We start from the raw sequence: 15,232 nt of genomic DNA on the forward strand, positions 1-15,232 counted from the left end.
CCGCATGAATAATGCCACTGACACATTCATAATTTCCCACCCAATCACGCCCATTGCCAACACACGAGCTACCACTAACAAGTAAACTGCACCCACAACTGCTGCCCAGAACGGTCGACTAAATCAGCCGAGCAAAATTAGCATCTGCTTTGGTTATCCTCAGCAGCAACCAAAGCAATCCCGAAAAATTATGACTACATGTTATACAAGTAACCCGATCTGCGCGAGTGTGCAGTGCAGCCGGTCCCCATAAAGTCAAACATGCAGCACGAACGCCGGACCATGAGAGAGATATCTTGTCATTAAGGAAAAGTAGACCACGCTGCGTGTGTGCGGATGTGTGTGAGCATATTATGTGAGCAGCCGGGATTAAATGCTACATATCCTGATCAAGGAGAGCAATCCATTTCGCCATTGATCCACACGGTCTCGTCTTAATTTTTCGGCCGCTTTCCGCATCGTCTTGACCAGTGGGATGTGCTAGTTTTTCCCGGCGCAGCGCTTGCCCGGGGGCATGAGAAGACGCCGGACGAGATACTGGCGTTACACACCAAGACAACTAGTCAGTTTTGCCACTTTAAGGATGCGTTGACCCACTGTGATCCCTGATCTGGTCATTGAGGGGATTTTCTTATCCGTTGCCTGCACGCCATTGCCTTGGCAAGTGTGCGGTTGTGCCACGGGAGGATTTAGCCGTAATCTCTACCAAGGGGACTGCCGTTTATCCCCCAGCGTGATGGTATGTGGAAAAAAACCCAAGCAATAGAGTTTTCGAAATTTCTTATAGCTTTTTAATTTAGCGGTAGATTTTTTTTTCAAATCAGTCGGTTGTTAGATGTTATTTTGATTCTGTTGTTTTTTAAACGTATGCATTGGCGGCAAAGCTAGTCTCCGATCCGCCAATCAGACCTTTGTTGTCACAGTTGATTGGATATATTGCAGGCAGTACTGAAACGGCTGGTGTTAACGAGATGCCACATTCTTACGTTATTCGGTTAATTACGAAATAATTCTCTGTGCTCACTGAACGCTAACAAAATTTGTAATGAATCGAATGTGTTGGACATCTTCGGGTACAGAATTGTTACACCAAGGAGTGCATGTCAAGAATTGCATAGAAAGGTGTTATTAATTTTGGTGTGATCAGTTTACTTTTTTCTCACAGCTGACATCGATTTATTAATTTTGAATCTGAATGATTGCACATGTGACATTTGTATTGTACGTGCACCTTTATGCATACTTGTGTGCGATACCGGCCTTTCCGGTGTCCAGGTGATGGTGAGCCACTGAGCCGTTTGCACTTGACTTGTGCAATAGAATTGACAGTGAAATAGGTATAATCGTGTATCTAGCCATAAACTTTGTGCATATTGCGGTTTAGAAAAGCTTGGATTTATATAATAATTATAAAATAATGCAATATATAATGAGCTGTAAAAAAATTCTGACATCCATACCAGAAACAGAATTTTGATTCCCTTTCAGGAAATGCTTTAGCTTCCACAGCTCAAATCAGCATCATGCATCTTCTTGTTGTGACGACGATCACTTTCTTAACACTTACTTCCGCACCTCCATGCCATTGTCGGCACCAGGTCGACATAACAGCACTTTGTCCCGACGGAACGTCCTCGTCTCCCGCACTTGAACAAAACAACCGGAAGCACTTGTCATCTAACACCGCCGCGCGGGCGCCCAGGCGGCACCGCCGCGCCAAACACTTGGCCCTTCCGGATGCACCGGAAATCCCCCAAGTTGACACAATAAGCGCACGGAGCATCGGATTACACTGGTCCAGTTCGACCGGGTCAGCAGCCGCCGCCGCGACAACGCGGCACGATGTTCCCATTCTTTATTATTTGATCCTGGTGCATCAAAACGGGGAAAATGGTGCACGCGCGCGGATGCGCAGTGGGCCAAGCGGTCCCGGTGACGATGGGCACTGGGAGCAGGGGGAACCGCCACCCGCCCGGCGGATTCGTATGCCGGATAATGCAACAAATTTCATGGTTATGGGACTGAAACCGGTTACGCCCTATACATTCCAGATTATAGCGGTAAAGCAAACGCAATCGGTGCTGTTTATTGCTTTAGTTGTATATGACCACAAAATCGCATCGGTATTTCGTAATCTGCGATTATTATTTGTTTATTGTTTTATTAATTTTTTGTGATTTTTTTCTCCGTTTTTTATTCGCAGTTAACTGGTTAGATCTGATTTTTATTTTTATGTGATTTAACAATGCCTTGCGTTTGATTTGATCTTAGGTAAATTCCAAAGGACATAGTCGCCCGAGTCGCATGTCTCCTGTGTACTGGACCAAAAATGAACCACAACCACCTGGAACGCCTGTGCTCATAATGGTATATTTTTGATTTTCTGTCGCGTATATACTTCTACCGGTAATGCCCGGAAATCTGCCGATAGATATGAATAAGTGCGTTTAAAACTTCGCAAACAGAAAGAAGCGTCAAAAACTCCATAACTTTGCATTGAATAAAAATGATGTGAATAACTGATAGCCTGATGCTCTTAAAACGGAATACGAATTATACGATAGCGATTTTTGCTATCGGCAGTAATTGCGAAGAAACTTTATTGCGTACGCTTACGCTACATGCCGGTTAGAATAGTTTCTACAGCTTGGGCGCATATTACAACGTATTTAATACAGCGCTTTTTATAATAGTATTATGGTGAAAATTGTGTATTAAAATTCTGTGCACCGGCATACCGCGAAGGGCAAACAAAAATGACAGACAACCATCCGGAAATTGTAGGCTCAGAACGCATCCAGCACGTCCATCCGGCTGCAGTGGCTGTCGCCACCTGCTGATTACGAAGACAGCGGAAGTCCGTCCGTGAAAGGTTATCGCTTGACCTACCGCCAGGCAACACCGGCCACCTGGTCGGCCTCCACGGAAGCCCCGGATGGGGATCTCACGCCAGCCGGCTCCAATCCGGGCCAAGTGCACGAAATTCTTATTGATAATCCGCAGATCCACACGTACGAGATACGCCGACTGCAGCCCTACCAACGCTATTACATCAGCATCCAGGCGTAAGCATAAATTTTTGTCATTTCCGCTTGCACAATGCCCTGCTGCAACTCAGCCTGCAAAACGTATCGGAAAGTCTGTACATATCTGTAGTAAAAAACTTCTGAAAAATATCTCTTTCGGTAAAATTGGCTTTACTTAACTTTGGAGATAATCTAACGAGCGGAACTTTAAGAAACTTAAACGCTTTTTGGTTGCAAAAGCTTTTTCAAACTGTGATCACCTTACGATTTTGTATGTATTGTACCTGTACGAAAATACCGTAGTACTTGGGCTGCTAGTTTGGAATATGCATGATTAAATTATGGCCACTGAGCTAAACTGGAGGATACTGCTAAAATTACAAAATAAACTATTTTTCACCGGAAATAGCATTTAAATTGATGGCACTTTTGCGAAAAACAGTGTTTAAAGAAATAATATATCGGTGCGTTAAAATTGCGGTGTGAGTATAAACGTTTAAAAGTTTTGAAAACTGACCACATTGCAGCTACAATGATGATGGCTACTCCGCAGCCCACACCGAGGTCATCCGCACCGCGGAAGGTATCCCCAGCGCTCCGTATGATCTTCTGGCAGATGAAGTGACGGATACCAGCATCCAACTGAGCTGGCTGCCGCCCCTAAATCCCAGCGGGATTGTTTTGGGCTACAAACTACACTACACACACCCTGCCGGCTACACAGATACAGCGGTGGTCAGACTCCCCGATCGGCCTCGAAACTCTTCGCACGCAGCTCTGGAGAATGAGAAATTTCTCACTTCCGGTACCAACACCAAGTCTTCGCATGACATGATAAAATTCGTATGAGTTGATCCACCGTGCGCATCTGTTGTCAACTTGTCATGCAGCGTTTCACAAATTTTGCATTACTCATGCTGCATATCGGGCCTGTTGCGTCAACTTGCGTGTGCACGTATATATTTAAAAAAAACAAATCATATCACATATGTAATTATGGTAAAGGCTAAAGCTGAAAAGCAGATAAGCTAGGTAAACTGTTTACGACGCGTAACTAAATAGCAGACAATTAATGAATGCAGCTCGGCACTTGCCATAAACTCTTGTTGTGCAGACCATCTGCGTCGGATCGGTCATCGCATCACCGGCTTGTTGCCGTATTCCGTCTACTACATCCAGGTGGGCGCCTACACCTCAACCGGCACCGGGGCGCTGACCAGTAAGGGTCTGACGGTGTGGACAGACGTGGAGCGACCGGAAGTGCCGGATATCAACAGTATTGTGCGGGTGGCCGACAATGCCTTGCTGGTGCAGTGGGAGATGCCGCCCTTGCAGGCCCTCAATCAGCGCCCATCCCAGACGGGGCGTGGTACCAGCAGTTATCGGACGGCGCTGACGTTAACTCATTTTCAAGTTCATTATCGCCACAACGCCGATAAGCAGGAGGCCATGATTCAGGTAGGTCCACGGAGATTTTATTTCAGTTTCGCGCTTTCATGAAGTATCGTTGCTTACATGCGCTTAAACAGGTGCAAAAGTGTTAGCAGATTTGTGATAATTCTGTATCGGCAAAGAGAATGAGGTAATAATAAAAATAGGGGAGCCGCATAAAGGCGCTGGAATTATGTGCCAACGTTAGTTTGCCTGTTTGCCATAAAAAGAAAGCGCAACAGAGAACAGCTACGTACAATACATTACGAGAATAGGCCTGCCTTTTTATTACAAGGAAACAAAGAACTATTATTCATTTCATCCGCAAATATCACGCAGCGCTATTTTAACAGAAGTTATAATGGTTACTTTAAAACAATACAGCCAGTACATAAAGTTAATTACATAAGTGCACAATAAACTGTGCTTTTATGCGAGATGTACAAAAGTTTTATGTATTATCGTTCTACAGTAAGGTGCGTAGTGCAGAGTCTGCAGACTGCAGCGGTATTTTAAACTAAAGATCTGCACTCTGCAGTACTTACTACTTACCACTAGTAATTCGCAAGATTGCCGAGTTATCCTTTAAAACAAAAGATTTTATGGTAGACAGCTCAAGAAATTTTGGAATAATATGATAACAGTAAATACGGCGCGCCTGTGAACTCCCAGTTGCGACGATTGTACTTTACTCAGTTTGCTGTACTGACATCCAGAATTCCCGATGTCAGCCGTGATTGCACTTGTTTTACTACGATGTTCCAAGTTCCTTATGCACGAACAACACGGGGCATGGAATTCTGGTCTGCTCTAGACAAAACAAGTCTTTTTTTGCTTGGTTTATAACTTTCTGTCCATTTCTGTCCTTATCGAGTGTCGACAATTATTTGCGGTGTGAATTCTTTATCTCGTTCTTGCCAATTTTGTAATGCATAATCAGAGTATGTAAAGCAGTGCCATAATCATTCCTCCCCAAAGGCCAAAGGCGAAATCAAGTTCACTCATCATTTTGTCAGTATTAAAGTCGAAGTATTCGAGCTATGCTCAAAGGAGCATATAGATATTTATATCGGGGTAATTAGAGAGGGAATTTTCTGAATATACACTGTTTATATGCTGATCTGGTGTTGCTGTCGTTCTGAGTCTGTACTCCATAGGTTTGCTTGTTCGAAGCTTACTGCATTTTCGTTTGTTTCCGTTTTTCCGTTGATATCGCGAGGTGTTTCCGTTTTACTGGATCCGTTCTGCTGTTTGCATTTTTCGCTGCTGACATCTGGCAGCCTGTAGTCAGAACTCAGAACTTTGACGATAGCTAATCGCTGCTGAGGCTAACGTAAGAATTTGCAAGGGTGTTCGAGTAAGAACGAGTTGGTTTTTCTTAGTGATTACTCAGAGACTAAGACATTAGCATGGTATTTTCACTTAACCTTGTGAAGTTAAGTGAAAATACCTTGACATTAGTTCGCTTGTGCCATCGATTTATAGCAGCAGAATGAAAGGTCTCGACATGCTCTGATGGTTGATCGATCCGGGGGTTGTTACAGATTCCAGTGCGTGCCAGCAAGGGGAACGAGATCAAGACGCGCAGGGGCCCATCAACTGCCCATCCAGTGGACGCGTCTCCCAGTGCATCACCCACTGAGCCCACCAAGAACTACTTCATTTTCAATCATCCACACGATCGCAACGACTGCCCCTTCCAGCCCTATCGTCAGTACAGCGAATCTGCCAGGGCTGCTGATGTGGATGAGGGCGATTCAGACGATAATCACAGGTATGCCCGCTCTGCTCGAGAAGTTCCTTACAACGAGCTACAATCTCTGCAAATTTGCAGAGCATTCAAATTTAGTATTTTGGTGTGTTCATTCCAAAATTCTCCGTAAGAGCTCGCGATCAAATCGTGCTCGATGATTTATGAAAAATGTCGAACTAGTTACTAGTGGATTTTTTACTCGTTAATAATTATTGAAGTCGATATTTTACTATTTTGTTCAGTGTGAAGTAATACACTGTATCACTTTTACTCGTAGGAAATCGTATCGCGTCAATTGCATGTCACTATTGCATATGAGTACATTAAAAATGTCGGCATAACATAATATGAAACTGAATGGTGAGCGTATAAATTTATTTCAGAATTATTTTAATGTTTCTACTGTTAGCTACATACTATTGTTGTTGAGTTTTTGGGCACTTCATCTACTGACTAGTTTTTTTCCCCTCCTGTAGTGTTTTGATTTTAATTAGTTACGATTGTTGTCGTCGTCCGAAAGCGGGAAATAATAAATTCAATATTTATAAATGGACTTTATCCAGCAGTTGGTAAATGGTACTGTCTGCTGTTACTGCCTAGTTATAGTTAGTAAGCACTTCGGACAATCAAACGGAAGTGATAAAAGGCTGTCTTAGAATGTTGGCCATATCGGAGGAGCTGCTGTGAACGTTGCTTTTCATAGGTGCATAGCGGAAGCCGTCCTAGGCAACCTGACCCGCACCGGCTCCTACACCATTCGCATCGCCGCAGTGCGACGCAGCATCGTGTACCCACAGACGCTGCTGACGAGCACGCCGTCCTCCCCGGCCACCTTCCAAATGGACTCCACCCCCGACATGGACACCGCCGCGGCCTCCGTTGCCCCCGTGACCGACTCTTCGGCGTTCGATCTGTCCGTAACGGAGGTGGGATTGATCGTGGGGGTGCTGCTGATGATGGGCATCATGCTGGTGGTCTGCGGATTGTACTGTGCCTTCCGCAAGCGCTTTTTCCTCCCTGGCTACTCGTACTTGCAGTTGGGCATGAATGGGAACGGGCATGCCAATGGGCATTGTGGCAAAGGGGTGGCGCTGTCGCCGTTTCGTATTTCCAAAACAGGTACTTCAAGAAGAAGTACGCGTACTTATCCTTATGTACGGAGTAGGCTTTTGCTTGACCGGAAGTTATGGTGCGTATTAAGAGAAAAAGAAGCGTATATATACAAGAAATTATATATACGGGTGAAAAGAAGCGTATATTATACGCTTCTTTTTTCTTAATTTCTTGTATTATTGTGTTTTTGAAACTGGATAGGATAATAATTTCGACTGTACACTGTACAATACTACATTATGTTTGTCTAATGTCCAATGCAGAAATCAATCCGAACAACCGGATTCCCGGAACAGAACTGCATGTGCGAATCAAGAGGCTGTACGCTGACGGACAAATCGGTCTCTCCCGCGAATATGAGAGTCTAGCCAGCGTTCTGTCGCAGGCCGCTAACAGCACCGGCAATGATGCTTTCGTCCCGAGCATGAAGGAGGCCCTGAAACCGGAGAATCGACCCAGGAACCGCTACATCAACGTCCTACCGTACGACCACTCGCGGGTCAAACTCAAGACACAGTGTACGGTGGCCACTGTGGGAGTGGAGAAAGAGAACGAAACGCAACCGCTGACCAACGGGAAGCTGGACACGGAAGCGGAGGAGACCGATTCCACGACGTGTGGAGGATGCTTCAGTTCGGGGAATCTGGTTAAAGGACCGGTGCCGATTGATTACATTAACGCCAGTTTTGTGGATGGAATACATTCACCGGATGCGTATATCCTCACCCAAGGTTGGTTTAGCATTTTCTGAATTGTTTTACGCCTAACAAAAACTATTTGAAGTATTTGCTAATTCTGGTTACCTTTGTTTTGCATAAATCAGTTGCTTTGGTCGATGAATGTTTGCGATTTGATTAAAATGATTGCCTTTTGAGGAACATTCGTCCGGTATATGCCTTTTGTTCTGCTTTTTAGCTCCAATGAGCAACACACTTGCAGACTTTTGGTGTATGGTGTGGGATTACAACGTCCGCGTGCTGATCATGCTGACCAATTTGGAGGAGAACGGACGGAAGAAGTCCGAATTATACTGGCCGACGTCTACCGACCATCCCATGACTTATGGGCCCTTCACCGTGGCCTTGGTCAACGAAATTGTTACCGCATTCTATACTGTCCGCACCTTTTCGCTGACATATAAGAAGCCGGGGGAGGAAGGGGAAATTGGTGAAACCCGACAGGTGACGCAGTACATGTACAGTGACTGGCCGGATCATGGACGCCCGGACATCACCGTGCCGCTGCTGCGCTTTATCATCAAATCCAGTCGGGCTTTCGAAGATGACAATTTCGGTAAGAATGCTGGATTTGTACTGTGTATTGTACTTTTCATATTAATTCCACTTTGGAATAATGGATGGATTCGGAAATTGAAGTTTCAGAATGAAATCATAATTACTGTACAGCGCTTTAGGTTTGTACAGTATTTGGTAAAATCGAATTATAATGGATATTCAAACGCAGACAGTTCAAGATTGATCCGCCTGTACAGCCCGCAAACTATGTTCATACGCATTATTTGTGCGTATTAAATAGCTCTTGCAATAAACTGGAAGTACTAAATTCGGCAGCGGAACAGTTTTGATGGTGACACTCATATTACGTTATATACAGGTCCTCCCATCGTCCACTGCAGCGCCGGTGTGGGCCGCAGCGGCTGCTATATTGCCCTGCACTCACTGATGCTGGAGATGGATCGCACGGGCCACGTGGACATCTTCACCTATCTGCTTAACGCGCGCAAACAGCGCATGGGCCTGTGCCAGAATGAATCACAGTATGCTTTGATCTATGACGCCCTGCTGGAATACATTCAAAGCGGGCACACGGAAGTGTACGCCGCCACCTTCGAGGAGTACATGGAGACGCTGATGAAGGCTGACATGGAAGGACTGAAGCTACAGCACCAGTTGGTGGTGGCCGCCCGCACGACGACGCCAGGGTCCAGTCATTACAATTTTTCTAATAGCTTCGAGTACGCAATGCAGGGATTTAACAAAGGAAAAAATCGCAGTGAGAAGTACATGCCAACGGATGTGCATAGTCACCGAGTTGGAATAACGCCCCGGCCGGCCATTCTGGGCTCTGATTACGTCAATGCATCGTTCTTGCCCAGCTACTACAAAGCCAGGGAGTTTATTATAACCCAGAGACCAGTGGAAGCGACTGTGACGGCATTCTGGCAGATGATCTGGTGAGTAAAGTGGTTGATAAAAATCTCAAAACAGCTAGAAACTCCACTTGTGTTATCTAGGTTTTTATTGAAACGGTTTTACATGGGCCACCGTCATAAATTCAAACAAAGAATATAGTTGCACTAATGAAACTGGCACAGAGAATTTACGTTCAAACAGTGGCTGCGTCGAATCTGATTTTATAGAAAAGTATACCGTAAAACCCGAATTAAACGCCCTGGGCTTCTATTTTTTCAATACCTTCTGTTTTTGGTATCTGTAAAAAAGAAAAAAAGCTTGCCTTTTCTTTATTGATACGAAGTCCATGTGGATAAAAATTTAGTAATACAGGCAATCAAAGTTATTTTTCTACTTAAATTTATGTGCATCCAGGTTTGGAAGGGTGTTTTTACGGTATTCAGTGATAGTTTTTACCATATGTTTACAGGGATTACAAAATCAAAACCGTTTTCCACGTGGTGAACGGCGATGCCACCGATGTGACATCGTTTATCCCTCCGACCGACGCGCCTCTACGCAGTGACGACTTCTCCGTCACTCAACTGTTATCAGACGCCGAGACCGGTGAGATCCTGCCCCCGTCCAGTCCCACGGTGCCGTGGGAGCACCGCACCATCCGCTGCCAGTTGGCGCTGAACCTTCCAGACAAACTGGCCATCGTCAGCGAACTGGAGTGTCAGATCGTGCCGGTGAAGCTGCCGGCCGGGGAGGATAAGGCCTGGTGGAGTCTCCTGGAGACGGTGGAGGGCTTGATGAGCGGTGGCGGCAGTGGGATGACGGTGGTGATGGATGAGTTCGGTGGTCCGGAAGCGGCCTTGCTGGCCGCCATGGTGACGGTGAGGCAGCAGGTGCTGTGTGAAGGCAGCGTGGATGTGTATCATGTGGCGCGGCTGTATAACCACATTCGACCAGGTGAACCATCGTGTGATAGTGTGGACTGTGGTTTGGTTAGGTGAATATGGTCATTATGCCAAGTCGAAATTCTAGTCTGAGTATAATTTTGAAGGAAAAACTACGGCGAAAAAAGCTGCAGCAAAATTGATTTTTTATGGTTTTAGGAAATATTGCTATTCTGGTAGTGACCATCGAGTGGAAGAACTTAATTGGAAATGTAAAAAAAGTAGTTCATTCATTAATGGTATTAACTGTTGAAGGCTTATTGTTTCAAACACGGTTGAGCTTTTTGGAGCATTTCGAAAAGATGCGATAGTATGGAATTTTATCATATCAGATCCCCAATCCCTAAAGAAAGATGGCAAAATAGTATTAAGTGGATTTCATACAATCTGTTTATACGGTAATAGTTCAAAGTTCAAACATGTACAGTATAATCCGCATCGCCACAGTGCAGATTAGGTATATTATTATCAAAGAGCGAGTGAAACGTGCGTGACGGTGCGTATAAAGGCATACGGTTACTTATGGTTTGTTTGTATTCGTGAATATGTGAAAGTGTTGAACGGCTATATTGTCTTAATACGCCAAAAATTCAGTTGGTTATCGTCATAATTATTGATCGCCGAAATACTTTGTGATACCGTACAGCATATTTACGTACGAAATACCAGCGTCGTAACATTAATGTTCAGCATTTTCGCGTTTCGTTGCGGAGCTGTGGCGTGGGTTTCCGTTTGCACTAAGAAATTGACGAGTTATGCTTCAGATAACCACCTTTAATGAAGTAAGTAGCAGTTAATCAACAAGATGTTAATTCGTGGTTACATTTCAGGAGTGTTTGAAGACCTGAACACATACCGACACCTGTACGAGGCCACGAAAAGTGTGTGCGCAGCAGCCCGCCATTCGCTTCCTGTATCCAATGTGTTTCTGTCGGCCGCCGGCACTCTCCAGGTGGCATCCAACACCACGATGACCGTATCGCTCAGCAAGAGGCTATCGGCCATCCTGGAAGAGGAGAGCGTGATTTTAGCATGATTAAAGAGTGGTTTTCTAAATGAATAGCTTTTACTAATAATTTCTGTGCTGTTTCCGGTGCTGGATTGGGCTATCAGCCGGCGATCTCCTTCCTCTGTTGTCACAACGAGGCAGTTTTATACAGTGGGTTGCTTTTTAATTTTAAGTCATTTTAAAATTTTAATCGTTTCATTCCTTTTGCTACTTTTGGTTAGGTTTCTCTGAGAAATTAAACAGTCTGCGTGGCAAATTACATAGGCACGTTAAAACCGATTTAATAAACATCTTGAAATCACATACTAAGTTCTGATCTTGGCAACTGGACTTCACGAGAAACAAATTAGTGTGTATGCCACCGTTAGTTAATAGTCACAACGTTCAGTGCATGTCATGTAGCTATCATCTGTAAATGGAATATTGGCATCAATCAATAAAGAATCGTTAGTAGTGCTTCGTTAGAACGTGCTGGAAGCATGTCCAGCGAAATCTATTCAGTCAGCCGTATGTGCAGATAGAGTAACTCTTTCTAGACAATAAAAAGTGAATATTTTAAAGATTGAATTTGCTAATACGGGTATAATGAGCATGAAGCGTTGAAACGAGGCGAAAACATTGAGCACAAAACTAAACAATTTCTGTACGGATGGCTTTCCCTAAAGACTAAAGGATGGCAAACTGAAACTTCTCTAGTATTTGGTATGCCATGGTACGAGCAAGGTGGTACGAGTATTACGATAATGCGTATTACATACCCAATATATCCGCTCACCTTTTATCGGGTGCCGTATGCTGTTACGTGGCATAAACAAACCAAAATAGTGATATCGTGTCCATTTATTTCCCCCATTTTTCTGGCTGTTATATGTCTTAATAATATTTATTACGGAAGTCAGCCAAAAGAAGGTGTGCCCGGTGCCGCACTAGACTTGTGCGGAGTATATCGACATTAATGAATGACTAAATATATTTAATCACAGTTAATTGTGGGTGCACATCCCTCCCATTTTTGTGTTTATGGCCGTTTTTCGCCTTTCATTCGTTTGTTGGGTGGCTTTGTTTCTCAGAGATGGAGATTCTGAGATGTTTCCTCGATGATGGAGAGTATGTGTGCTTAGTTGAAACCATTTTCTGCAGTTTTGGCAAGTGAATTTTTCTCCCTCCCACCGACTCCCATCGCATTGTTATTACTTGATTGTGTTTGTTACATTTTTTCGCTCATATTATTCACGTCGTTAGTTGTTCTAATAAATAGGGGCTGACGGGCCTGCACCCAGAAGTCTTCGAGTTCGGCAATATTATGCTTGTTTCTCATTGTAAACACCCACTATTAATTTATTTCCCTCTCACGCCGGAGAGGGAAATAAAAATTCGCAGGTCGCAAAAACTGCAGTTTTTGCGACCTGCGAATTTTTCGATTTTTGTAAAGTTATTCATGTCTGGCGCCTCTGAGGTATGAGAGTAATATATGGGCAGCACCGATTTGTGCTTATTCTGCTATACCCCGGTAGCAATATCCCCGACACAAGGCAAGCTGGCAAAAGTTCCGCTTCAGTAGGTTCAGGCCCCTAAAATTCTGTTATTGATGCAAGCACCTACGGGTTGCTAATAGCTATGCGTACTTGTGGAATGTCTTGTACGATATAGGATTCCCAGATATTTGTAGATGGCACTGCCGGCCATGCTAGAAAGGTCAGCACCTGCCGCAGAGTGAAACAGTATCGTATAAAAACTGCATTATTATAAAAATAATGAGTTACCTGGATGCTCCCTTCTAATTTGATGGATGCTCCTGAGCGCTCCTTAATTGGATTCCATCACTTAAATGCTTTGGCAGTCGTATCGCGAAAAGCAGCACAGGACTTTTGGGTAGAACGTATACAAAGGAGAGCCTCGAAAGGTCAATAATTACTCAGCAATACCTGCTAAAAGAAGCTTATGTTATTACGTAATGCGTCATGTGTTTCATTGCTTAGTATCAACATTGCATATGCATCACTATATTATTATGATTTTCTTTTTTTCATTTCTTTACTAAGATGCAAGATGCATCGACTCAATCCAACTGCGACTAACGGGAAAGTGATTTTGTTAATCCTTAACTTTCATGTGATGTACTTGTAAGCATCCATAAAAATGCAGTATTTCTTGATCGCAATCGCAACACATGCTCAGCCAGCATAGGTATGTATAATTCAAAGAGTAAAATTTGAGTGGATCAGATCAATTTGAACTGGATTTGTCGTGGTGATCTTGAGTGTAATAACTAAACGCACATGATTATACGCCAGCTGCTCTGGTGAATTATAAACGCCCACACTTGTGCACTGGGTAGTTGGGCGCTTCTTGGGAAATAATTTTAAGACGTAGCCAGAAATGCAAGTGTTAAAAACAGACTATGCAGAGTGCTCAAATTACCACTTAAGTAATTGTCAAATTCGGCATGTTACAGGCTGTCTCCTTATTGTCCAAAAGCTTTATAAAACCCCAGACCATTTGATAGAAGAAACGCTTGACCTTTGTTTACCAGTTAAGCAAAACTTAATATATTAATAAACTAGTAGTAAAATCAGTTCGAATCCATATATCCAGTGCATCATAGCATCACATGGTTTAAAATCAAATGTAGATCAATGAGAACAATACAGCAAAGTAATTAGCCGAGATTAAGTACAATATTGCAACAAAAGGGTCAGAAACATGGAATTCAAGCGGTACATAAACGTTGCACTAGCACAATATCATATACTAGGCTGGTTTAATCTTGCCGGGCATGTCGTGCAGCTCACCACACTCTCCGGAATGCGGTTTACGGAGGATGCAGTTTTGTCGGCGGAGTTTACAGTTCTTCATGGTCTTGCAGATGGCGGTGGATGTGCCACGGGTGCACTCGGAGCAAGTGCTGCCGGTGGACGTGGTACTGCCGCGGCGGTCACTGTTGGCCGAAGTATCCATAGCGGACAATCAAATCTCAATGGACAGAATGGGATTTCCGTCGCAGTCACAGTTTCAATGTGTTCCACACAGGAGTGATTAAATTCCCGATCAACTGGATTAAGCGCGTCGTCAAAGATGAATGCCGGTTAGAGTGGCGGAATCGACGGAGCGGATATGCGCTTATAAACGTGAAGCACTGCAGTACTGTATCCGGATCTGTGCGCAGTACAAGCGCGGTAGTCGGATGTTGATGCCGCCGCTGACAGGAGATTAACGATAACGGACGGATATGCGATATGCCGGCTGGGCAACAACAAGTACAGCAGGGGAGCCACTGTGTTTGCCTAATGAATGGAAAAAGCCATTTCGACGAAATGTGCCAAGTGGGATGCGGAGCGCAGTGGTGCCCCGATCCGGCAGCACGTCTATAATGATATCTACTGGGAAATGCGCTGCGGCGCTGATGGATGCACATGCAAATTAGTGGTCAGAAGGCCGGGGCCGGAAGCGACATATTGAGGGACGCGCACCCTTGAACACTTTCTCCCGAGATAATGCAGCCACTTAGACAGTAGTGCTTTGTGATATCTTCATAAAAGACTGCTTGATTGGTTGTGAAAGGAGAGTGTGATCGGCGGCCCAAGTGGGAACAGTGGACTAACGGCTGTTGTTGCCGGTAGTGGGTGCGTGCGGATCGATGGAGGAATTAGCAGTTCAGCCATTAATCATTATTAACTGGATCGTAATTGCAGTGGTCCACTGTGTGTGGTACACGACATTTCTGTTTATTGTGCATGTAGTTGATTTATGAATGAGTGCTGGCTCTGGTCCAGGATGCTGGCACCATCGATTAGGGTTAAAATACT

At 44.3% G+C, this 15,232-nt stretch overlaps 1 protein-coding gene across 1 annotated transcript; it reads left to right on the forward strand.

The window, feature by feature from the left end:
• The first annotated feature begins 215 nt into the window (after positions 1 to 215).
• Positions 216 to 11,729, forward strand: LOC129593669 (receptor-type tyrosine-protein phosphatase delta-like). Its single transcript, XM_055490104.1, has 13 exons — positions 216 to 739; positions 1,489 to 2,060; positions 2,272 to 2,367; positions 2,785 to 3,065; positions 3,554 to 3,831; positions 4,141 to 4,484; positions 6,002 to 6,231; positions 6,914 to 7,329; positions 7,587 to 8,054; positions 8,239 to 8,616; positions 8,938 to 9,517; positions 9,946 to 10,430; positions 11,248 to 11,729. The coding sequence occupies exons 2-13, from the start codon at positions 1,524 to 1,526 to the stop codon at positions 11,451 to 11,453; spliced, it is 4,299 nt and encodes a 1,432-aa protein (XP_055346079.1). The 5' UTR covers positions 216 to 739; positions 1,489 to 1,523; the 3' UTR covers positions 11,454 to 11,729.
• The last annotated feature ends 3,503 nt before the right edge of the window (positions 11,730 to 15,232 follow it).

The sequence above is a fragment of the Paramacrobiotus metropolitanus genome, unplaced genomic scaffold (assembly GCF_019649055.1).
Source record: "Paramacrobiotus metropolitanus isolate TYO unplaced genomic scaffold, Prichtersi_v1.0 Parri_scaffold0000063, whole genome shotgun sequence".
NCBI classification, from domain to species: Eukaryota; Metazoa; Tardigrada; class Eutardigrada; order Parachela; family Macrobiotidae; genus Paramacrobiotus; species Paramacrobiotus metropolitanus.

Bases quoted from the DNA above. Each gene is read 5' to 3' on its own strand.
- LOC129593669 (XM_055490104.1), top strand. From the start codon at position 1,524: ATGCATCTTCTTGTTGTGACGACGATCACTTTCTTAACACTTACTTCC. The intron at 2,061-2,271 runs GTAAAGCAAACG...ATTTGATCTTAG, and splicing joins ATACATTCCAGATTATAGCG to GTAAATTCCAAAGGACATAG. The intron at 2,368-2,784 runs GTATATTTTTGA...CGGAAATTGTAG, and splicing joins GAACGCCTGTGCTCATAATG to GCTCAGAACGCATCCAGCAC.